Source organism: Arvicanthis niloticus, chromosome 10 (assembly GCF_011762505.2).
Source record: "Arvicanthis niloticus isolate mArvNil1 chromosome 10, mArvNil1.pat.X, whole genome shotgun sequence".
NCBI classification, from domain to species: Eukaryota; Metazoa; Chordata; class Mammalia; order Rodentia; family Muridae; genus Arvicanthis; species Arvicanthis niloticus.
The window spans coordinates 8,366,168-8,391,975 of NC_047667.1; the positions used below are offsets into that span (position 1 = coordinate 8,366,168).

At 46.5% G+C, this 25,808-nt stretch overlaps 1 protein-coding gene across 2 annotated transcripts in view; it reads left to right on the forward strand.

Annotated features, from left to right (window-relative positions):
• The first annotated feature begins 12,546 nt into the window (after nt 1–12,546).
• Nucleotides 12,547–25,808, forward strand: part of Tfcp2l1 (transcription factor CP2 like 1) — a 57,256-nt gene continuing 43,994 nt past the window's right edge. The window contains exons 1-2 of one of the 2 annotated variants that reach the window (XM_076941027.1): nt 12,547–12,740; nt 17,048–17,199. In XM_076941027.1, the coding sequence (XP_076797142.1) occupies nt 12,679–12,740; nt 17,048–17,199 (214 nt within the window). In that variant the 5' untranslated portion in view covers nt 12,547–12,678. The remainder of the gene's footprint in view (nt 12,741–17,047; nt 17,200–25,808) is intronic. The other variant, XM_034513409.2, reaches the window with a different exon arrangement.

Below are 25,808 nucleotides of genomic sequence, written 5' to 3' on the forward strand. Positions count from 1 at the left end.
GCAAGTCTCATAAGGACAACATCTAATTGGGGCTGGCTTATAGGATCAAAGGTTCAGTCCATTATCATCAAGACGAGAACATGGCAGCATCTAGGCAGGCATGGTGCAGGAGGAGCTGAGAGTTCTACGTGAGAAGGAAATCTATGAGAAGGAGATCTCTGTTTGTTGTGAGGGTGTGCACACACAAGTGCATGTGGATGGAGGCTAGAGGTCAATTTCTGGTGTCATTCTTGGGACACCTTCCATCTTATCTTCCTTTGTTTTGGAAACAGGGCCCCTTATTGGTCTGGATCCCACCAAGTATGTTAGGCTTGCTGGACAGCAAGCACCAGGGTGTCTGCCTGTCTCTATCTCCCCAGTTATAAACACATGCACCACACCTGTAATTGTTTTTTAAAAAACATAATTATTTGTAACTTTCTGTATGTCTGTGTGTAGGTGAGTGCACATGAGTGAAGGTTCTTCTGGCCCAAGGAAGCCAGAAGAGGGCTTCAGATCCCCTGGAGCTGGAGTTGCAGGAGGAAGGGAATTGCCAGACCTGGGTTCTAGGAACTGAACTCAGTTCTCTGTAAGAGCAGTATTCACTCTTAACCACTGAACTGTCTCTCCAGCCCATACCTGGATTTTTAAAACTTCGGTTCTGAGGCTCAGGTCCTTGTACATGCACAGCAAGCACTATCAGTTGAGCTATCTCAGTCTAATTTTCTGTTAGAGTAGCAGAAAACAGACTAAGGCAGGCCTGAACATAGCAGATGTTTGGCCTTTTGTCCCCTTCAGCTCCTGTTCCTAGCCAGTCTGTTTCTCTCCCACATGGTTTTGCTTCCTAATAAAGGCCAAGGGGAAACTGTCCCGTTGTGCAAGCTGTTACTGGTTACAGAGGCCTTTCCAGCCAAGTCTGAGGTAGAAGAACGAGGACCCGAGAGAGACCCACTGAAAGTGAACTCAACTCACCAGCTCTTGAAATGAACAAGATGCAGAGGGGAGAGTCTGAGATAGAGTCAGCTAAACCTAAGCTTACACTCCTGACCCACTGCCTAATGTTTTCATTTTGTTTTGTTTGTGTTTGTGTTTGAGTTTGAGTTTGGGTTTGGGTTTGGGTTTGGGTTTGGGTTTGGGTTTGGGTTTGGGTTTGGGTTTGGGTTGTTTGGGTTGTTTGGGTTTGGGTTTGGGTTGTTTGGGTTTAAGTTGTTTGGGTTTGGGTTTGGGTTTGGGTTTGTTTTTTCCAGACAAGGTTTCTCTGGGTAGTCCTGGCTGGAACTGTCTTTGTAGACCAGGCTACCCTCAAACTCACAGAGATCTGGGGATATAACTTAAGCAAGTGCTCTGTCACTGAGAAACCACACCCTCAGTCGAAGCATCCGTGAAGATGAGTCCTGATTCCCAGAACCCACATGAGGCAGCTCACAAACTTGTAACTCCAGCTCCAGGGTATCTGACACCCTCTTCTGGGCTCTCCAGGTGTCTACACTCACCTACACATGCACATACCCACACAATTAAAATAAAACACAGCTCTGTCCTCTCTCTCCTTTTGTGGTTCTGGGGATTGAATTAGGGCCTTGTGTGTTCTAGGCAAGTAAATTAAGCCAAATTTAAAGGGTGGGTATTTAAAGCTTCATGAGGTGAGATTATTCTGAATTAATTAATTAATTAATTAATGATGTGTGTGTTTGTGTGTAAAGTTGGATGTACACATTATGGGATATTTGTAGAGGTTGGAGGACCACTTGCTAAAGTTGGTTCTTTTCTTCTGCCATGAGGGTCCCCATAATCAAACCCAGGTCATTGGGGTTGGTGGCAAGAATCTTTCTGTGCTGAGCCATCTTGTAAGCCCTGATGATTCCATTTTAAGACCCCAAGGAACAGGACCACAAAATGCAAGTCCAACTTCTGAGGAAAGCTGGGGGGGGGGGCATCGTAACAAGGTCTGTCATTTGTTATGTTGTACATACAAGTTTTCTTTAAGGTGGAGTGGATAGTCCCCGGGTGGTGGTGGTGGCGGCGGCGGCGGCGGCGGCGGCGGCGCACGCCTTTAATCCCAGCACTTGGGAGGCAGAGGCAGGTGGATTTCTGAGTTCGAGGCCAGCCTGGTCTACAAAGTGAGTTCCAGGACAGCCAGGGCTACACAGAGAAACCCTGTCTCGAAAAATCACACACACACACAAAAAAAAGGTGGATAGTCAAGGTCAAATCTTGAAAGTGTAAAATAAAGCTGGTTAAAGTGGCTCCTACCTATAGTCTTGGTACTTTGGAGGCTGGAGCAGGAGAATCTCCAGTTTAAGGACAGCCTAAACTATACAAGATTTTAATTAAAAAGAAAGAGGGGCTGGAGAGATTTTGCAGCAGTGTTTGCTGCTCTTGCATAGAATCCAAGGTTGGTTTCCAGCACCCACATCTGCTGGTTCACAACCATCTGTACCTCTACCTCCAGGGGTTCTGACACTGTCTTCTGGCCTTTGTGGGCTTCTACATAAATATGTGCACTCCAATGGTTTGAACATGCTTGGCCCAGGGAGTGGCACTATTTGGAGGTGTGACCTTGTTGGAGTAGGCGTATCACTGTGGGTGTGGGCTTTACAACCCTCATCCTAGCTGCCTGGGAGCTAGTATTCTGCTAGCAGCCTTCAGGTGAAGATGTACAACTCTCAGCTCCTCCTGCACCACACCTGCCTGGATGCTGCCATGTCTCACCTTGATGATAATGGACTGGACCTCTGAACCTGTAAGCCAGCCCCAATTAAATGTTGTTCCTATAAGAGTTGCCTTGGTCATGGTATCTGTTCACAGCAGTAAAACCCTAAGACATGCACATACGCTCACATAGACACACACAATGATGATGACGAAGATAGTGATGATGATAGTAATCATAAGTAAAAAGAAAAGAAAATATAGTGTGGTCATGTCTTTCAGATTTTCCCTCCAAAACAGAGAAAGCAAACAGCTAAGAGAGTCATCTTTAGCCGTTTCCTGCCCTGACTTCTGCTGAAGCCCTGGCAGGTTTGTGCCCAGAGCCCCTGGCTCCTGCAGAGTAGGGTCAGGTCCAGGACCCAGGACAGAGCCAAGAGCAGCTGCATCCCTAAACACAGTCTATGATGCCATGTGGAAGCTAAGGTTTCCTACCTTTGTGCCCTTCTCGGAATCCCAAATTTGCATTTCAAGGTGGGACTTTGTTTTTTAAAGCACTGTCCCCTGAAGACCTGCCTTATGGGTGCAACAGAAAGACCGTGGAGAGGCTGCAGCATGGGGAATGATCCCTGAACACCTGCCTTATGGGTGCAACAGAAAGACCGTGGAGAGGCTGCAGTGTGGGGAGTGAGGGTCTAATGCCTGTGGGGGGCCTTACTCACCTTTTCTCCATAACCTCCATAACCAAAACCATGGAGGTCAAATTTTCCTCATGGGAAAGATAGTTTTGAGTCCCCCCCCCCCAACCCCCTGCTCCTTTTTTTTTTTAAACCTAAGTAAATATTGCTGACGTCCCCAAAACATAAGGATTTCCAACTGGGGTTGTAGCTTTGTGGTGGAGAACTTGCTTAGCAGGGACCAGGCCCTGAGCTCTATCCTCAGCACCCATGAGAATTTCTTCCTGGGAAAACATAACATGTATACCCACCTCATAAGGTTCTAAAGACAAACCAAAGTGCTATTCCGAAAGTCACTCTGGGGAAACCAAGGCATTTATTGGGCTTACTTGCATAAGCGTGGGTGACCTTAATGCAGTCCACCAGAAACTCTTTACCCAGCATGCATAATGGCTTCCCCACAGGGTCACACATAGACAGACTCTAACACCTCCATAAGACCTCCGGGCTGACTAAAGCCAAACTGCATACAAATGGCTGGGAGGACTGACAAGAATCTCAAGTGAGAGTTCATTGACTGTCCCCACCCCACCCCGTTATATGAAGAAGGCATGTAAATAAGTCCCCAAGCCCTATTAAGATGGGCTCTTGGAAGCTGGCACAGCTGACCAGTGAAGGTAGCCAATTTTGTTTTGCAGAGCCACCCTTGCAATGGAGTAACACCCCACAGAAAAATTAAACAACATAGAGAAAGGATAAAAAAATAAACAAACAAACAAGGGAGGGGTCTTCTCTGGGAACCTCAAACTACCTGGAGCAGAAAGGACTTTATCCCCTACAGAATTTCTAGAAAAAGGAGGGTCCAGCCTGGAAGCCAGCAAGCTTCCCTTTGCAAAGAAGAACGGAAATGTAGGGTTTTAAAATGTATTGTTTCCATTTACTTTTAAATTCAAATTGAGGGCTGGGGCTATGGCTCAGTTGGTAGTGATTGCCCAGTGCTCGCAAAGCCCCAGACTCAGCCCCCAGCACTGCACAGATCCAACATGGTGTACACACCTGTAATCCCTGCACTCCAGAGTAGAAACAGGAGGATCCAGAGTCCAAGGCTATTGTCAGCTACACAATGAATTTGAGGCCAGCCTAAGCTACATGACACCCCACAAAACTGACTCTAAGGAATGAGGGCAACCTCCTACCCCACACCAACCCCACACAATTTGTGGAGTCAGACCATGTCACTGAGTCTCAGACACAATGGGTTTTTTTCCACATTTCCTGTCTCCACAGTTTGAACAGTTGGTGCAACTTGGTCGGTGGGCTGTTCCATGATATGCTTGGTGTCATCTGTAAGCTGGTGAAATTTCGTTGAAGGAGTAAGGAAGTCCATCCTGGGTCATAAAGAGGAAGGACAGTATCAGTGACCTCAGATTAAACAGCAGTACAGCTCTCGGTGAGTGATGATCACGCAATGCTCCTATGGAGGGTCGGAAGTTGACACAGTCTTAATGCACAGCTCAGCAAGGACGTGAGCTGGAGCCCCTGCTGCCTCAGTTTACTGAATGCTGAGATCATATGTGTTGGACGTCTATTCCGTGTTTTATCTTAAAAGGAAAGATTTATTTTTAGACTATCATTCATTGGTTGACAGTTTCATGCCTGTATACAATGTATATGGATTCTATCCACTCCCAACTCCCTTCCAATCTCCGGGTACCCCCAACACACCCCCTCCCTCTTCACATCTGTCCTCTTCCTTTAGTAATCACTTACCCATTGAATCGTATTAGCACTGTCTGCTGGAATGTTGATTGGCCTCTCTGGCTGGATCTAGCATGGGTAGTAACAGCTGCTGGGAGCCCATGGGCAGCACAATGTCGATGACCTGTCCAGAAGACAGCATTTCATGGCGGATGGTGGCATTACTTCCACCCTCTGCCTCTTCTTCTTCCACAATGTTCTCTGAGGCTAGAAGAGGATGTTGATACAGATTTCTCATTTAGGGCTGAACTCTTAACTGTCATTTGTTGTTAGCACTGTGGCCAATTATGAGTCTCTGTATTAACTGCCTGCTCATTGCATCTCATGGGTTTTTTCATTTTGGAGGTGGTGAGAGTGTCTTAGTTAGCCTATGGTGGGCTCTAACACAATTCAGTATGTAGTCAAAGATAGCCTTAGATTTCTGATACCTCTACCTTGCAAGTGCTGGGATCACCAGAGTGTGACATCATGTCTGGGTCTCTTCTCCTTTTCCTATTTCTCTCTGTCTCTCTTTGCTGAGAAACAGCATCCCATTCTGTAGCCTAGGCTAAACTGAACACACAATGAGACCTGTGGCCTCAGCTTCCTAAGTGCTGGGATTACAAGAGTGAGACACCATACTTGGCTCCCCTAGTGCTCTCAGCTCAAAGCACAGCCCAATTTGCAAAGCTGGCAACATGCTCGCACTATATTAGATGAACTGCCTGAGACAGACAGCACTGGGAAGAGTGGGGACTAAGCATGAGACAGACAGCACTGGGAAGAGTGGGGACTAAGCCTGAGACAGACAGCATTTGGAAGAGTGGAGACTAAGCATAAGACAGACAGCACTGGGAAGAGTGGGGACTAAGCAGAGAACTGTGAAAACAGGATCTCTGCTGTGTTTTCTTGTGCTTTTCTTTTCTATATATGCACAATAAAGACCTATGCAACAGTAAATATAAATGCTATCTTTTATCCCAGCACTTGGGAGGCAGAGACAGGTGAGTCTATAAGTTCGAGGCTAGCCTGGTCTACAGATCAAGTTCCAGGAGAGCCAGGGCCACACAGAGAAACCCTGTCTCTAAAACAAAACAAAACAAAACAAAACAAAACAAAAAACAAACAAACAAAACATATCTTTTTAAAAATTTCTTGTATTTTGTTTTACTTAGGCCGTGTGGCATGCATTCACTTAACTATTGAGCCATCTCTGTAGCCCATAAATGAAATCTTTTAATATGAACAGCAGGTAGAGTGCTTGCTTAGCCTGCACTAAACCCTGGGTTCCATTCCCAGCACTGCATAAACTGAATGTGGTAGTGTACACCTGTAATCCCAGCATGACAGATGGAAGGCCCGAGGATCAGAAGTTCAAAGTCATTGTTGGCTACATGTCAGAGCTCAAGAACAATGTGAGCTGAGCCTAGGCTAAGGGGGAATCCATGGTGGGGCTGGGAGAGAAGATGCACAGTTAATAAGAAATGTATCAGCAGCTCTCTTGCTCTCTTTCCCTCACTTGCTCTTTTCATGACAAGGTGTTTTTGTATCCAGGCTGGCTCTGAACTTGCCATCCTCCTGCCTCTGTCTCCTGAGATCATGATTGCAGTGTTTTCTCGTGTTGGTAAATATATAGTGGCATAGCTTTCAAATGAGGGCATCTTAAGAGCCACTGGACTATGTGATGTAAGCACAGATAGCTACAGAGAATCCTGTTATTTCCTTTCCTCATTGTTGAGATAAAATACCTGGCAAAAGCAATCAGAGGAAGGAATGAAGACAAAAGAGAAAAGAAGGGAGGGAAGGAGGGGATATGGGAGGAAAGGAAGGAGGGAGGTGAAAGGAAGGAAGGAAGGGAGAGAGGGAGGGAGAGAAGGAGGTAGTGATGGAGGCTCACAGTTTGAGGTGACACAGTCCACCATGATGAGGAAGGCATGGCGGCAGGAATTTGAGACCTCTGATGGACATTGTGTCCATTAGGAAATCAGGAAGCAGAGGTTGGCAATGCTGGTGTTCATCACTTTCACCAAGGCCCATGGGATAGCACGACCCACAGCTAGGGAGCACCTTCCCACCTCAGTCAAACCAACCTAGAAACTTCTTCACACGCGTATCAGTGATTGTGTCCTGGGTGATTCTACATCCTGTCAAGTTCTGCAGCAACATTAACCATCATATCACATGCTCACCACAATACTTCTGAACCCTGACCCTGACCATGTAGAGGTACGGTGATGCTGGGAGCTGGAGCCCTGGGTAGGTGAGGGTGTTTTGTTCTTCTGGAATCCAAAGTCACAGTGGACGGAGCAGAGGCTATCCAATGGGCCAAGATTAAGTTCCAAAACTCCCAAAGAACAGAGGAGAACTGTGGTTCTCTGGGAGACCAGGGTCCTCAGCTGATCTGTGGCTCAAAACATATGAAAGATGTCTGGAGAGATGGCTCACAAACAACATACCTCTAACTCCAGGGGATCTGATGCCCCTGTCTGGCCTCTGCACTCACATGCCATAACCACACACAGGCACACACACACAGGTGCATACACATAATTGAAAGTGAGACTGCACTGTGAAGTACCTTGGCTTGGTTCTTGAACTGGGGAGCTGCCATTGCCAACATCTTCCAGCTTCTTTCTGGTTTCTCTTTTCATCTGGGAGCAACAGACAGGGCCTAGCTTCTCTAGGCAGACTTCACTGGCCCAGGTATGGCTGCACTGCCCTCAAGCCTTACAGGATTGGACAAGGTGCTCAGCCTGAGCTTGGGGTTTCTCACCCATGATGTGGGACCCTGATACCCCCAGGTGCGTGAGCACATTCAAAGGAAGCTCACACCTTCCCTCCCTCCTGTGACCTGGGGAGGGAGTTACAACAGTCTCCTCAAACTCCCTTCTACTGCTCCCTGTCCCTGATCAAGAGATGCTCCGTGTGATCTGCCTCAGAGGTTGGCACTTGTAACTACGGACGTTTGCAAAAGGAGGGGTGAAGCTGATAACAGGCTTCTTGTTTGGCCCTGGAAGGAAGAAAAGCACTGTGCCAAAGTGTAAGTGGCCAACTCCACCCAGAACTATTTGTTCAAGGGGGCATGGCAGCCCTGTAAGAATGAGGGGCTCTGGGGCCAGTGATGCTGGTATAGCACCAATCTAGTCTGCATGAAGTCCATATAAACCTAGTGGTGGCAGCTGTCTGTGATCCAGTAGAGGTGGAGGCAGGAGGGTCAGAAGTTCAAGATGATACTTGGCTACTTAAGCCTAGGCTACAGGAGACTCTGCTTCCAAATGCAGTTATCTCTTATTTGGTTAGTATGTGAGGCATTAACAGGTTATGGCACAGATTTTTGTTTTGATTTTTTTTTTTTGGTCAGGCTGGAGATGGACTCAGGGCCTTGTGCATTCTAAACTCACACTATACAATTGAGCTATAACCTGTTTGTTCACACAGGTCTTGGAAGTTAGTGTGTACTTCACACTCCCAGAATGTCTCAGCTGAGACTAGTGATATTTCAAGTGGTCAGTGGCCCTTTGTGCAGAGGGTACTAAGGTGTACCGTTCTGACTATTGTCTTCTAAAACCTGATACAGGGATACCTTTCTCTGTCATTTAAACTGTCATTTTTTTTTTTTTTTTGAGGGAGTGTCTCTTGTATTTCAGGATGGCCTCAAACTCTCTGAGGATGTCCTTGAACTTGATTCTCCTGCCTTCATCTCCAGAGTACTGCGATTATAGTCATGTCTCACTGTGGCTGGTTTTACGGAAGGAGTTCTGAAGGCTTTGTGCACGCTCACAAGTAGCCTACCAATTGTACTGTGTGCCCAGTTCCTTACACTTATTTCAAGTCTCTTTTTTATTACATTTTATTATTTATTGTGTGTTTCTGTATACATGTGTGGTTGCACGATTGACCTGATGTATATGTGCCAGTCAGAGGTGACATGAGTCAGTTTCCTTCTCCTACTATGTGGGTCCCAGGGACAGAACTCAATATAGTCAGGCTTGGCAGCAAGCACCTTTGACTGCTGAACCATCTTGCCTGTCCTTACTATGGGTTTCTGTTCCTTGCAACAGAAAGTAATTGTAACCAGCTCATGAGGAGCTACCCTGCTATTACAAGTGCTAAGGTAACTGGACAAGGGATTACAGGCGCACAGCCAAGAGGAGTCATTGGCAAAGCTTGCTCTGCTTCACACATGCTCCTTTGCCCAAAGATCTATGACAGCTCTAAGAGGCTTCATCAGCTTGGCTGTAAGCGATGCCTTCGAGTTCAGAGAGCATGGCAGGTGCTAACATGCCCAGCTGATGTGTCCTGTCCTGGTTAGGGTGCTTGGTGCCCTGCTGCCATCTGGTTCCTGAAGTCCCCCAAGGCATCCACTTGTAACTTAACTGGACCCCTGCCCACTGTTTCCCATACTCCCCTACACTGCTGGCCCCCGATCTCCTGGTAATTCCATAAATGCTTATCCATTCTTCCTCCAGCCAAACCCCAGCTCCTCTGTCCAGGCTACCATGACCTCCTAGTTGCCCATTCAAATCCTATCCTCAGAATGCAGGCTTCAGAGTCATGAGGGCCTCCAAGAGGAACTGGGAGTCCCTTGTGGAACTGATAAAATGGGGGACTCTTGGGGACTCTGCAGGAAATGGGGGGGGCTTATTTTTGTTCTTGAGGGACCCTCATGTTGGGGCAGACATACATGTTGATCAAGTTTTTTTTTTCCAGTACCAGGTGAAGAAAAGAACTCTGGGACTGTGGTGATCAAACAGCAGGGACCTAGGTGTATAGGCTAGACTCAAGTCCCAGCTGTAGTGTCCACCTTCTGAACCTCAGGCTCTTAGAAGGTGGGAGAATGTGTCAAGAAGATTCCAGCCACTGGGCTGGGGAGGTGGCTCAGTAGGTAAGGGTGCCTGTCTCCAAGCCTGATTATCTGGGCTAGATCCCTGTGACCCACTTGCTGGAGGAAGAGAATTGAGTCCCGGCAAGTTTTCCTCTGAAAGCCATGCCCCCCTGCTGCAAATAATTTTTTTTTAAAGTCAATATTCCCGTCTATGTTAATCACATACATTTACAAAATAAAGACCAGACAGGGAGGTTCATCTGCATATCTGTACTACACTAATTGTTTCCGTAAAGACTGAGAAGTCAAAGCTCAAATTCATCATTTACCTCCCAGCAGGAATCAAAAGGATGCCTTTGCCCTCCAGAGAGAGAAGTTTTGTGATCACCTGCCATACACTTGGACAAAGGAATCCACATTCCTCTTCCCCTCAAGCTCGAAACAACCCAGAAAGTAAATCTTATTATTCCTAGTTTTAGGTTCTTCAGGCCTGGATCCAGGTTTCCACCTCAGCTTGCTGTCCCGAGGGGCTTTTCACTGATCTTTGTGTTTGCTGGATCCCTGAGGGGCTGGGATGCCAAAAGCAGTTTCTCTCCAACAGATATACTTTAGGTCTGGGACAGAGGAGATCTTTGTGGTACCCTGCGGATCTGGCTGAGTCTTGTCTAGCATTATGTCTGGGATAAGTCTTAAAGGAGCCCCATTGGAGGGGAAGGAGTGAGAACCAATACAGAAACTTGGTACAAACAACCTGGGGTAGATTAACCCCCACACAGGTCACACCTGACAGCTCAGCAGTGAGGTCTGAAGTCCCTTTCTCCAAATTAGCACTTGATGTGCCCCTGGGGGCCATTCCTGCAGTCATCCCTGCTAGACTAATCAGCTTCACTGCCACCCACCCACACACTGGAGAGCTTCAGAGTCACAGTCTTCCTAGAGTTCACATCTCACCACCACCACCACCACCACCACCACCACCACCACCACCACACACACACACACACACACACACACACACACACACACACACGGATCCCATAATAGTTTTTACTTTCTCGATAACACTTCCCTCTGTCATCTTCTGCTTGCCCTCTGGCCTTGCTAGAAGGATAGGAGCCTCCGTAAGGGCTGGCTCATTATCCTAGGGTGCCCTCCTCTTGAAAGCACGTCTCTATTCTGGTCCCTAATAGAGACCTTAGTGGTCAGGATGTTGATTACAGAATTCTTTAGTATCTGTATCTGGGAGAGAGCTGGGAAGGGGAGAGATGATCACTTTCCAGTTTCTCCCATGGAGCTCTGGGACTAAAATGGCCTGTGTAATAGCTACAGGAATGTTGCCCAACCCCTGAGACATGTGACCTCCAGGAGCATCCAGAGCAGCAGAGGTGATCCCTGGAGAGGCAGACAAGGAGTGAACCAAGGGTTTCTCACAGAGCAGCAACCTGCAGCTGGAGAGAGCATGGGGCCAGCACAAAAAGAGCACTTGTGTGTCTATGCTTGCAGGCCCAGGGAGTCTCTTCAGACTCATTCAGTTACTTCCTGTAAGCAGAACGGATGCCTTACTGCGGTCTGAGACATTACCCTGTGGGTTCGCCTCTAGGAACTGTGTACCTTTCTACCTGCCCATCTGCCCACGACCTACTGTTCACACTCAGCCAGATTCACTTTTCCAAAAGCAAATTATAAACAACATTCAAAATCTTAAAGGGGCAGAATGGTGGCAGGCACATCGGCACAGGTCCTTACTGAGTTGCATACCCAGACTCCCATGGTAGAATAAAAAGAAATGACTCCTGCAAGTTGTTTACATTCCACACACACCAAGATACAGTGCTGCCCTACACACACACACACACACACAGAGAGAGAGAGAGAGAGAGAGAGAGAGAGAGAGAGAGAGAGAGAGAGAGAGAGACTTAGAAACAACCCCAGTGAAGGAAGTGGAAAGAGTCCCCTACCTCCCGAGTTTCTGACACCTGGATACTTCATCCCATCGCCTAAACTCTTCTGTATGTCACACAAGCCCAGTTTGTCAAAGCAGGGCTGTCACAAACCTGTGGTAATCTGTCCGAAACTACTTTCTTTTCAGATGCTTCCTAGGCACATCCGACTCAGACTAAGGACTAATTCTGGGCTCTGAGTAAGAGACCCAAGCGTCTCTTTTAAGTTTATTTTACTTTTATTATTTTATTTTATAGAAAGGTCTCCTGTATTTCTGTAACTTACTGTGTAACAGAAAATGACCTTGAACTTCTGATCTTCCTGCCTCTACCAGTGTTGGCATTAGAGACCTGGTCTATTACATCCCAGCTTAGAGCCTAGGCCTTTTGTATGCTAGGCAGCTTTGTGTATGGTATGCTAGGTGAGCTAGTCCTGGAGTTAAAGACAAGTAAAAGCAATAGGGGGGAAAAGGCTATAACATCCGTGTTCAGTGCAAGGAAAAACAGAAGCCTTAAGGGGAGTGCTTAGGTACTCCTGGCCACAATCGGGCCCTGGGCAACCGCCTTGAGCTCAGCGTGGAAGCTGAGAGGCGAGTAGGCCACAGCGAGAGTGGCTGTGTCCCCAGGGTCAGTGGCCAAGCAAGAGCCAGCTCTCAGAAAAGCACAGCTCAGGCAGGTGCGTCTCAGCCCCGCCCTCCCTCCGTGCTAGCCGTGGGGGCGGGCCTGCGATAACCACGCCCACCTGACAGCCTATAAAAGGCGCCGGCCGCAGCCCCCTCGGGTTCGAGAGCTGCTTTGGGGTGGGCAGCGGCTAGGGTCGCCGCGTCCAGCTCAGTGCCACGCCCCGGTCGGTGCTGCGAGAGCCTCAGCCATGCTGTTCTGGCACACGCAGCCCGAACACTACAACCAGCACAACTCTGGCAGCTACTTGCGGTAAGACGCGGCAACACCTGCCTACGATCCGGGTCCGAGCGCTGACTGACCAGTGCGGCCTCCAGGGAAGGGCCCTGTGGGAGACCCCTAGGGTAGGGTCGGGGAAGAGGCGCGCTAATGCCCGCGGGGTGCCTCTCCGAGGTCTCCAAGCCGCTCGATGTGTCCCCGGCCAGGTCTCGTAGCCTTCCTTCTCCCTTCTCCACTTCAGTCGGAGAAATAAACTTGCCTCATCCATCAGGAGCTGGAGTGTCCCGGGAAGCCGTGCCCCAGCTCTTTGCCCACAGGTGGGAGCGGGTCTGCGGGGCAGCCTGAGGGCTCGGGCTTCAGGGATTGGCCGCCCCTGCCCCCCGGTGAGCTTAGTATGGCCCCCAGGCCCGGGCTTAACCGAAATCTTCTCTTCTGCGGGGATTTCACTAGCGCTCTTCAAGGGAAGAGGGTCCCGCGGGATTTTGCAAAGTTCTCTGAACTCCCTCTTTTAGGAAGTAGAACCTCCCCCACCTCCCCACTTTGCTTCAGTGACTACGGGATTCTTTTTTTCCCCCCACTGCGGTGCAGCTGGCTGGAGGGCTAATAGGCAGGCATTTCTTTTTCTGAACTCGCCAGAACCAGCTTCAACCTGTCTTTATTTCCATCCTAGTCACAGTTTATTATATGTGCCTTACTTAACCCAAAGGGTGTTTGATGTGGGCTCAGGAAGGCATCCCAGGGGCTGTCAGCCCTAACTACAGAACCTTTAAGTGCTTCTTTGGACCCCCCCCCCCCCCAACTCTTCCCTCTTGGATTTTTTTATTTGTACTTCCTGGCTTCTGATTCATGTATGTCCAGATCTCTTCTTAGAAAGCTGAGGATTGACCAGGTTTCACTGGTGTATCTTCAGGGCTTTTTGGTTTTGGTTTGGTTTAAAAAAAAAAAAAAAAAAAAACAACAAAAAAAAAACCCCAACTCCAAACCATCAAACGTGGCAATCCATCTAGGGTCTTGGGACCGAAGACCCCAGCAGTGTTGAGGTAATGCAAAGCCCACAGTTAAAATGCTACAGAATAAATAGATGCTAGCTGTGCAACACTCTATAGGGTTACCTGCAGTTTCTTTCGGATTATATAGTGACTGGCCATTAGGTATCTATCTTATCCTATCTTAAAAATGAAGCTGAAGGTGACCTTGAGCTGAAGTATTCGTATTTGAAATCTAGTTGCATAAAACATCCTTGTTAGAGGAGAGGTGTGGTTTTTGTATCTGTGCCTGAGATGGAAGTTTGTGAGCCAACCCAGATACTTTTTAAGATTTTGACTTAGCATGAAAGGAGGAAGGCAAACATTTGAGGCTGAGAGTTGCCACAGAGCAGCACTGTTTCTCTGGGTGCTTTGGGGAAGCAATGGGTAAAGACAGGCCATACTCCCCACTCGAAGCTGGTGGTGTTGTTTTTCGTTGTTTTTTTTTTTTTTTTACCTTCAAGTAGTTTGATCTTGAGCCTTGTGTCCTATGTTAACACAAGGATATTTTTCTTTTCTTTTTTTCCTTTTTAAAGAGAATTTTAAAATTTAATTTTATATTATTATTATTGGTTTTTTTTTCCAGTGCTGGGATGAACCTTGGGCCTTACACTTGTTCTTCCATTTTGATAACTTCCAGCCCTCCTTTTTTATTATTATAATTTTTTATTCTGCTAGAAATTCTGCAAGCCATCTGATTTCAATGAACAGTGAGTGGCCTTTAGTCTCTCCCTCTCCTTTCTGTTTGATGTTCTGGTGACTTTTATTCCTTGGCAAATAAGGACACCAGTCCAGAAACAAGTTGGGGTTGAATGATGGCTGTTAAGACATCACACACCCCTTCTTTTTTTTTTTTTTTAATTTAAAAGTAACAGTGCATGGGTTATTAACTTGCATGGTCTGGGCAAACATGAAATTATGCAGTCCCCGGGGGAACAGGATGGCTTACTTCTTTCCGTGCTTCTTAATAACTGCCCAGGCTGGGAAAGGGGAAAGATTTGCTTCTGGCGAAGGTGAAGCTGGCCAGCCCTGTATTCTCTCTACTTTGGGCAACAGACAGGAATAGCAGAAAAAAATGCCACACAGGGAATGTCTCCCAGGTGTGCCCAAAGGCAAGCTTTCTGAGAATTTGTTAGCTCCTGTTGGGGTGTGTGCTGGGTTGTATTTCATGGACAGTCATTTATGATGCTGTACTGGGAACACATCGTACTGGTGACAGTGCAGTGAAGCTGGGTCAGCTGATCTGATTCATGGCCCAGACCCATGATGGGAGGAGGGTCATCAAGATAGGGCAGGGTATCTTTTGGTAATTGTTTCCGTGGCAACATAGTTTAGAATCTTTAAGGAAGTCTCACCTACCTGTAGGTCATTCTGGTCCTCAGGGATTTTACTGTTCCTTGTAAGGACATCCATCTGAAGTCCCAGCGGGCTGAGGTGGAACAGTTCCTTGAGTCTGGGCCTTCAAGGCTAGCCTGGGCAACATACTGATACCCTCTTGAAGTCTAAAAACAAGTTCCTCTGTCACAGGGTGATTGGAGACTGATGTGCCATGTATGTGATGGTGTGTGAGCATTGTGTGTGGGGGGGGGATTGTTTTTGTTTTCAGACAGGGTCTCATTATGTAGCCCCAGGTGTCCTGAAACTCAGCTTGGCCTGGAACTCACAGAGATCTACCTGTTTCTGCCTCCCAAGAGCTGGGATTTAAGGCGAGGGCCACTATGGCCACCGACTAGCCTTCAATAATTGTTCCTCAGGTACTATGCACTTTGTGTTTTGAGGTTGGAGCTCCTACTGATCTAGAAGTTGACAGGCAGACTAAACTGCCTAGCTGCTGAGCCTCAGGGTCAGCACTGGGAGATACGTAGCTAGCACACACTAACCACACTCAGCTTTTGTAGGCTGTGGCCTCTGGGATTGAAATTAGGTCCTTGTTGTAAAGCAAGTGCTTTACAGACTGTCTCCCAGTCCAGGGCTGATGTTTTTGGTGAAGGGAACATTATTTAGAGGTGAAGGAAACAAACAGCTTTTTGAATATTTTAAGATTTGCTACTTGGGTAAGAAAACTGAAATCAAGGTTTTTCTATCTTCATAGTATTTTGGAGAGTTCATTATGAGCTTTAAAAGGAGGAGCTATAGGCCTGCCTGCAACATGGCTCATGAACCTTGGGCCTTACATTTGTTCTTCCATTTTGATAACTTCCAGCCCTCCTTTTTTATTATTATAATTTTTTATTCTGCTAGAAATTCTGCAAGCCATCTGATTTCAATGAACAGTGAGTGGCCTTTAGTCTCTCCCTCTCCTTTCTGTTTGATGTAAAAGGTCTTTGCTGCCAAGCCTAGTGACTGGAGTTCAATCCCAGGAGTCCACATGGTAACAAGAGAGAACCAGCTCCCAACTGTTGTCCCCTAATATTAATGTGTGTGCATGTGCTGGGTGTGCACTTGTTCAAATGCACGTGTGTCTGGGTGTGTGTGCACACACAAATATCTCAATAAGTACATACTAAATACATGTTAAAAAACCTAAAACAAGGCAGGTCAGTCACCCCCTTTTTGGAAGAGATGAAGGTGTAGGTCCATGCGATGAGGAAGCCAATGGCTCTTTAGTTATGTGGTTTACAGTTATGGTGTACTGCCAACTGTTGATACATAAAAGAGTTGATTCAAGACTAAAAGTTGAGGCTGGGGAGGTGTGTAAAGGTGCCAAGTTTGACAACCCAGGTTCAGTCCCTGGGACCCACATACCAGGGAAGACCTGAATTTTGCAAGTTGTTCTGTGACCTCCACACATATACAGAACGCACTCAATAAATAAATAATGTAAAAAAGGAATAAAACCGTTCAGATGAATGTCCTGGAAGATGTTTTGTGTGAGTGCTTACAGATAGAAACGAGGTGCCCATGGCCCGGGGGTATAGCTCAGTCATAACACACTTGCTGCATGCACACTGTTCTGGGTTCAGTCCCTGAGTGTTGTATCCCTCCTCCCAGAAAAAAAGGAGGAAAAAAAAAAAAGGAAGAATAAAGTCACTTGCTGCTGGTTTCTGTCACTTAGGTTTTGAGAGGTAGGAGACAACTTTACACTTTCATATTTCCAGCCCTTGGGTGACCAGATCTCATGAGAGCCAGTGGATGAAGCTAGGATCATACAGTAATGGTTGCATCTGGGATTTGGCGTGCGGATGAGGAGCTAGGCCAGCCAGTGTGTCACGATGGACTCTGAGGTCTCTGAGGTTGTCTTTGCTACCATGGCCTCGCATCTACCTTGCCCAACATTGCTCTTTGTTCCTGACTACTGCTTCCTGTGTTTTACAGAGATGTGCTGGCTCTGCCTATCTTCAAGCAGGAGGAGCCGCAGCTATCTCCTGAGAATGGGACCCGCTTGCCGCCCCTACAGTATGTGCTGTGTGCCGCCACCTCTCCAGCGGTAAAGCTACATGAAGAGACCTTGACATACCTCAATCAAGGTAGAATTGTAACCTGGGTGTAGGGGACAAGTGGGAGAGTTAGCAGAAGATGTGTAAGACCCTGTTAGGCCTCTTTACCTGTGACTTGGGACTAGGAGTCAGGTGCAGGGTCAGATTCTGTGGCTTAACTGTGTGGTGTCCCAGGACCTACATGACGTCACTGGGTACATGGAAATACTGAAATCTGAACTGGGAGTGATCGTGTGAGCCTGGAGTCCTACTCCGTATGCTGAGGCAGCCTGAGCAACAGAGTGAGAAGGGGGAAGAGAAGAAGGGAGGGACAGCCAGGGCTGGGTCATCTCATAACACTCCTCATGTGCCTCCCGAACTCTCTGGTTGATGGTTGCTCTTACTGTTTGCTGCTTTTCATACCTGGTCTGCTGTCCTTATGGAATAACAGCTGGCCCATGTCCTCCCCAGCTCAGAGTCTGGCTTCCACCTGTCAGAGAGCAGCTGCCCTTGCTGGCTCTAGCACGGTGACCTGCTGTTTCTTATTCTCAGAGTCTCCATCTATCCTTTCTTGTGTAAAAGGAGGAAGTCTGATTGGGGGGGGGGGGTGTTTAAAGGGGTGAAGGTAAGTGACCTGCCTGGCTGATTTGATGACAGTTGAGCAACCATCAGCCCTTCCAGTCTTTCTTGTGTTTTAAGTTGGAGTCTTGCTATGTAGCCCGGATTAGGATGGAACTCAAGGTACTTCTGCTTCAATTTCCTAAGTGCTGAGACTTAAAGTCTTTAAAGTTTTTTTTATGTCTATGTATGTATGTTTGTACATGTGTGATTACATAGAATTCAGGTCAGTGACTTGGCAGCAGGTGTCTCTGACCAGCCAACCATCTCTCCACCCCATGTTCCCCTTTTTGAGTGCTTCATTTGTCAGACACCCCAGCTGTACCCTGGTGGCTAGAACTTTGTTGGTGTCTGTCCTGATGATGGGACAGTATTTAGCACTGTCTCCTGGATTGCCTCAAAGAATCTGATTCCCACTGCTATGGGTTGGAATCTGGGAGGGGCAGCCGAGCCCAGCAAAACTTCCTCTATTCTGTAGAATTGCCTCCTGGATTTGACCTTGCTCATGTCTAGAACTCAAAACAAATGGAATGGCTGGGCTACCTCTGTGTGGAATCTGCCCCTGTCATTGCTGGCCTCTCCCCAAGGAACGCACTGCTCACCTCTGTGGGCTGCATGCTTATTACTCCTGTGGTGGCTTGGTGGCCACTGATGGCAGGTGACAAGCCAACTGGAAGTAGTCCCTTGTGTTTGCACAGTGGCTTCTGTCATTGTCCTCTCTTGTTGAAGGTTAAATGCTGCCAGCTTTCTCTCTGAGCAGTCTCTTTCCTCACCAGTCTCCTTATCATTCTTCCCCCAAGTCTCCTTCCTGATTCTTGCCTAAACTTGAGAGTGAACTGATGTGGGACTTGTTTGGGGCCATGTTTCTGTGAGCTGATGAGTGAGCAGTGTGAGGTGTTGAGGCTGAACAGGGACACTGTGTGTCTGTTCCCTTCCCCATCTTAAGGCTTTCTTTGCTTGTGTTCACCATGCCCCTCCGCTGTTATTTAGCCAATGTTAGAAGGTTGTTTACTAGCATATGCGGTCTTACAAACACGTTTAAAAGAACATCCTCCTTTCCATCGTAGATGTTAAAAAAGGGGAAAGGGCCCACTCTAAGGTTCTGTCCGTCTGCTTGTGTTAACTTAGTATATTCCCTGGATTTATTATTTTACAACAATAGAATTGAACCCTTGCACAGAGAAGCCCGGCACGATAGGCTTCTATCACAGAACCACACTCACTCCATCCCTAGATATTGTTGGTTATGTATTCTTGTTCTTTGGTGTTTTGTGGCAGGGTATCTCTGATTCCAGGGTTCTCATGGAACTCCACTGAGCATACCATATTGACCTCTGGTCAGAGAGAGGCCTCTTGTCTCTTGTGAGAGTTTGCAAATGCACTGTCTTGACTAACTAGTAAAATAATAGAGGTTTATTACAGAAAATGTAATAAACCCCCTTGAGCATTCCAGATTGGCCTCTGGTCAGACAGAGGCCTCTTGTCTCTTGTGAGATTTTGCAAATGTACTGTCTTGACTAACTAGTAAAATAATAGAGGTTTATTACAGAAAATGTAGATTGCTTTGACATTTTTTAGAAGGGTTGGAACATAGGTCAGTTGTCAGAGTACTTACATAGCATGCAGGAAGCCATGGGTTTGATTGACAGTACCTCATAAACCAAGTGTGGTGGTACATACTTGTAATCCCAGCTCTCTGAGAGGCAGGAGAATCAGGAGTTCAAGGCCATCCTCAACTACTTAGAGAGTGAGGACAGCCTGAGATGCTTGAGACCCCTATCTTTGGGAAGGAAGGAAGAGAGGGAGGGAGGGAAGGAGGGAGGGAGGGAGGGAGGGAGGGAGGGAGGGAGGGAAGGAAGGAAGGAAGGAAGGAAGGAAGGAAGGAAGGAAGGAAAGAAGGAAGGCAGGCTCTCAAGCTGGGTGATGGTGGTGTACACCTTTAATCCCAGCACTTAGGAGGTAGACTCAGGCAGATCTCTGAGTTTGAGGCTAGCCTGGCCTACATAGAGAAACCCTGTCTCAAAAACGGGGGAGAGAGAGAGAGAGAGAGAGAGAGAGAGAGAGAGAGAGAGAGAGAGAGAGAGAGAGAAAGAGAGAGAAAGAGAGAGGGAGGAGGAGAAGGAAAGAAGGAAGGAAGGAAGGAAGGAAGGAAGGAAGGAAGGAAGGAAGGAAGGATTAGAATTATAGTTAGAACATAAGTTATTTGCCCATATACACCTTTAATGCCAGCACTCAGAAAACAGATACAGGGGTATTTCCGTGAGTTTGAGATCAGGTCTACATTGTGAGTTCTAGGACAGCCATAGTTACATAAAAACCCCTTATAAAAACCTTTTTAAAAGTTACTATTCACATTCTATGCTTTCTTCTCTGAAGTAACTACTGTGTGACCACAGCCAGTCAATATGCTAAATATATTCATTGTTGCTAATTTGCATGTTTTTGCCAAATTTTTAAAAAATCCAACTGAAACTCAAGAAAGCTTAAAACAGAAGAGCAAAAGACAAAAAATTCAAAGAAAATCAAATTTAAATCCTCTCTAATATCGTGTGTGTGTGTGCTAGTTAGTGTGTGTGTGTGTGTGTGTGTGTGTGTGTGTGTGTGTGTGTAACTCTTGCTGTGGCACACATGCAGAGAACAATTCTCAGAAGTCGGTTCTCTCTCCTTCCACCACATGGGTCCTGGCAGTGGGAGTCGTCAGGCTTGGCAGCAAGTGCCTTTACCAGTACGCTGAGCCATCTTGCCAGCCTGGCCACTGACTGTCTATGTATTTTATATATGCATGTTTTAAAATTGGGATCATATAGTAGTATACCATGAACTCTGTTACTCTAGTGTTTATATTGTGGGCAGTCATTTTTTGTTGTTAGAAATTACGTATTAGGGTGCTGGAAAGATGGCTCAGAGGTTAAGAGTACTGACTGCTCTTCCAGAGGTCCTGAGTTCAATTCCCAGCAGCCACATGGTGGCTCACAGCCATCTGTAATGGGATCTGATGCCCTCTTCTGGTGTGTCTGAGGACAACTGCAGTGTACTCATATACAAAAATACATCTTTAAAAAAAAAAAAGAAATTACATATTAAAGGTCAGTGAGACAACTCAGCAGGGCAGCCTGATAACCTGAGTTCAATCCCCAGGATCCACATTGTGGAAAGAGAGAACTGAGTTCCAGAAGCTGTCCTCCGATCTCTACGTACGTGCCATGGCTTGGGCATGTGTACACACATACAAATAAATGTAATAACTTTTTAAAAATTGAATTTTGAGGACTAGGGATATAGCTCAGTGGTTGTCTAGAAATTAAACACTGACAAAACATCCTTGCATGTACAACTTGATTGTTTTTTAGTTATATACTTAACATAGAATTACAGTGTTAAGATGTTACACGTTATCTTCTTGGCAGAGTGTATCATACCAGCCAGCCCCATGCATCATCTCAAGGTCTCTCTCAAAGTCAGGTGTTCCCAGTTTTTACAATTAGTAGAACATGGGATTTGATTTTTTTTTTTTAATAAAAATCTTCGTGTAGTATTTTAGACATTGTCCTATTGCTGTGAAGAGACACCATGACCAAAGCAACTCTTAAAAAGAATGCATTTAGCTGGGGCTGGTTTACAGTTTCAGAGGTTTAGTCCATTATCGTCATGGTGGGAAGCATGGCCACAATGGTGCTGGAGAAACTGTTGAGAGCTACATCCTGCTCTGCAGGCAGAGAGGGAAAGAGACTTGGGCTTGGCATGGGCTTCTGAAAATCAAAGCCCACCCCCAGTGACACACTTCCTCTAACAAGGCCACGCCTCCCAGTCCTTTCATTCTTACTCAGATCATCACGTATAGATACACATATAGATGCATGACAGCACTGGGTGTCTGGCTTCATCCTCTTCCTTGTTTGAGACAGGCTCTCAGTCGTTTGCCATAAGCTTGTGGGATTCTCCTGTCGATATTTACCATGGCACCATAAAATTATTGCCAGTTAGCTTTATGTGGGTTCTGGTGATGCAAGCCAGGTCCTCATGCTTGCATGGCAAATGCATTACTCACTAAGCCATCTCCCCAATACTGGAATTTACTTTTTTGAAAAGATTATTTTAAAATCACTTTTAACTATGTATGGTGTGTGGAGTCAGGTTGTAAGAGCAAGTACAATACCCCTGGAGGTCAGAGGCATCAGGTACCCAGGAGAAGGTGTCATAGGTGGTTGTGAACTGCCTGATGGTGGGTGCGGGGTACTGAATGTGGGACTTCTGCAAAAACAGTAAGTGCTCTTTACCTCTAAGCTTGTCTTCAGTCCTCAAAATTTTATTCTTTTTTGTATTTTTTATTTTTATTTTGTTTTAAGGTATGGTCCCAGGCTTTATGGAGCCTAGTGTGGCCTCAAACTTGTAATCCTCCTATGCCAGTCTCCCATAGTGCTAGGATTATAGGTGACCATCAGCTTGGTTAAACATTCTGTGCTCCATAGTGACTGACATGATGAAATACCTAAAATGTCCATTGGTCTTCTAGAATGTCTTTGTAATTTTATTATGTCTGCTGTACCATTTCTCTTTGTCCCATCCATTGGAAGAGACATAATTTATGAACCATTTAGTGGCCATACATTGTACTATTTTTCCTCTGACAGACATTTAGCTGTATTTTGTGGTGTTTATATTTATGGTGTGTAGCATATAAGATCCGAGAGTCTTGAGCATGCTAACCAAGTATGCTGCCACTGGGCCTATGCTCCCAGACCATGGTTAAGTTTTAGTATTACACTTTTGTGTGAATCTGTACAAGCCATGCATACATTTAGAGATCTGATGAGAACTTAACAGTTCCATCCTTTAACTCTATGGGTTCTGGAATCGTGGGGATCAGCTCGGCTCGACAGGCTACATCTTGCCTGCCTGTGCCTTTATTTTATATATCATTTTTTTCTTCTCTTTTATTAAAGCTACTCTACTAAGTGTCTTCTCAGTGTAACCCCCCCCCCACCCATGCACTTAACCAGGACTTGCCTCCATTAACTTCTGAGATCAGATAATATTGGGTGCCTTCAGGGTGGTATGGCTGCAGAATTAATTACTTTATCCTTCAAGTCATATTATAGATTTTGATCTAATTTTTAAAAAGCAGTTCTTATGAGCCAGGCATAATTACATCTGTGATCTCAGCACTCCTGAGCTGAGGCAGGAGGATCATGAGTTGGAGGCTAGCCTGGGCTATATATTAAGATCACAGTTTTTAAAAATCAACAATATGCCATTTAAGACCTTTTTAACTTTTGGGGGTGGGTGTGGGTGGGGTTCTATACAGGGTTTCTTTGTATAGCCCTGGCTGTCCTGGAACTCACTCTGTAGACTAGACTGGCCTCAAACTCAGAAATGCACCTGCCTCTGCCTCCCAAGTGCTAGGATTAAAGGCGTGTGCCACCACTGCCCCATAAGACCTTTTTAACTTATTGAAAGGTTTTCTCTTAAGTTATTTATATTTATTATGTTGATTCTTATCTATAAGTCAAATTCTCTTACTGAACGCCTGGACCACCATTTCCTGGGCAGACGGGGTTCTAGAGAGTGGTAGGGCTTTGGTGGGCCATGCAGGAAGGGAGGAGACATTGGCAAACCAGGTTTTTGGTTTTAGTAGGTCTAGGCCCTGCACTTTCTATAGTCTCTGAGGAACTGTGGGGAAAAATACCTTCAGGGAAAGAAAAGAGAAACACCCCTTCAGGGAGAGATTAGAGTGTGTTCTCCTCAGGGCCATGCAGGTCCTTTCCTCCCAGTAGTTAAGCTGTTTCCCAGCCTCTGGTCCAGGGAAGTCCTTTAATCTCTGGATCCCTGGCTGTTCTCTCCAGCACAGCCTGCTGTTGGGGCTATTGCCTGGAGAATTAAGTGTTCCATGAATGTCTGTTTACATTTTCCCTTCTTCTAGGTCTCTAAGTAAATTTAAAGAAGGGGGTGGGATTAGCCTCTCTGCTCTCTTTCCTCCACAGCTAAGTTTTCTTTTTCAGTTTAATTTTTAGCCTCAAGTTTGGGACTATCAACTACAGAAGACAAATGATCCTGGTGCACATTACCTAAAAACAAACAAACAGCTGGGCGGTGGTGGCGCACGCCTTTAATCCCAGCACTGGGGAGGCAGAGCCAGGCGGATTTCTGAGTTCGAGGCCAGCCTGGTCTACAGAGTGAGTTCCAGGACAGCCAGGGCTACACAGAGAAACCCTGTCTCGAAAAACAAAACAAAAACAAACAAACAAACAAACAAACAAAAAACCCAAACAAAACATGTTTTCCCTCTGTTTTTATTCTGAAAGGAGTTTACTGAGCAGAGACACATGCCCACTTTAGAAATAATGTCCCCCAGTCTCCTGTCTTCTACATTTTTTTCTTGGTCACACTAGCATGGGCATATGCTTTTCTTTTTGAGGCAGAGTCCTAATATGTAGCCTTGGCTGGTCTGGAACTCACTCTGTAGACTAGGCTGGCCTCAAACTCTCAGATCTACCTGACTCTGCCTTCAGAGTGCTGGGATTAAGGTGTGTGCCACCATTGCCTGGCTTGGTGCCGGAGCCCGAACCTAGCACAGTGTATATGCTAAGAACACATTCTACAGCCAAGCTTCATCCCACAGTGTATATGCCGAACACAGAACACATTCTACAGCCAAGCTTCATCCTACAGTGTATATGCTGAGCGCAGAACACATTCTACAGCCAAGCCTCATCCCACAGTGTATATGCCGAGCACAGAACACATTCTACAGCCAAGCTTCATCCCACAGTGTATATGCTGAGCGCAGAACACATTCTACAGCCAAGCCTCATCCCCAGGCCCCTCCACATGCTTTTAATTTTTAAAACTGTACTTATGTGTCTGTGTAGGTGGGTGGATACATACAAGTATAAGCACCCTGGAGGCTATGAGGAAGGGAGTCACCTGATGTAGGTTCTGGGAACTTCTGGAAAGGTTCAAGTGCTCTTAACCACTGAGTTATCTCTCCAGACCTAGAACCGCTACATATCATAGGAAAGACCTTGGAATAACTTGAAGCCCCCTTCTTCTAACCCCATCTAATTGATGGGAAAACTGAGGTCAGGGGAGGGGAATAACACTTCTCAGCATACATAGTGGGGTCTTAACCATCTCTGAGTACAGCCCTGGCTCCTTTCTAGGGCTCAAGGATGGTGTTCCCAGGGCTCCTGTGTACTTTCCTCTGTGTGTGAGCCTCAGTTCAGAAGGCTAGGAGGTCTGTTTTCACTGTGCAGGCTGGAATGTGTAGAGAAGATGGGCTGCTCTGTCCCTTGAAGAAGACTCTGCCTTGCTGGCTGAAGAGCACTCAGTGCTCAGGGCTCTCTGTGCCTGAGAGAACCTAGGGTGTTCTTGACCTCTCCCATTCCCCAGCTAGTTACCATGGACCCTGTAGATCCAGAATGATGGAAGGGAGAGGCCAGGTGTTCTAGGAATCCAGAGTGCAAAAATTAGAACCCCCACCCCCACCCCAAGCACAGGTGACATTATACTACCTTGCTCTCTAAATGTCTTTGCAGCAGCATCCCTACAGAAATGCAGAGTCCTTTGGGTGTCTGCCACCAGGACAACTGATCAGAACCTGCGGACTACTGGTCATTATAAATGTATTTAAATTTAAATTATAGCTTGAGCTAGCCTTTGGTTTCACAGGTGGGTAAACTGAGGCTTAGAGAGGTTGTACGACTTACCCCAGAGCACGTGGTGGTACCCCTCTTTTCCCTCCCCTTCCTCCAGGTCCCTCTCGCCCTTCTCTGGGGTCTCATATAGCTGAGGAATGGCCCTGAACTACTGATCTTCCTGGTATTGAGGTTACAGGCACGCAGGCCACTTCCACTTTGATGAGCTTCTGGGGATTATAGGCATGGCACCACACCTGGCTTTTTTTTTTTTAAGGTTTATTTTTATTTTATGCATATGAGTGCTTTCCCCATGTCTTAGTCACTGTTCTATTGCTCTGAAGAGACACCATGACTAAGGCAGCTCGTATAAAAGAAAGCATTTAATTGGAGGCTTGCTTACAGTTT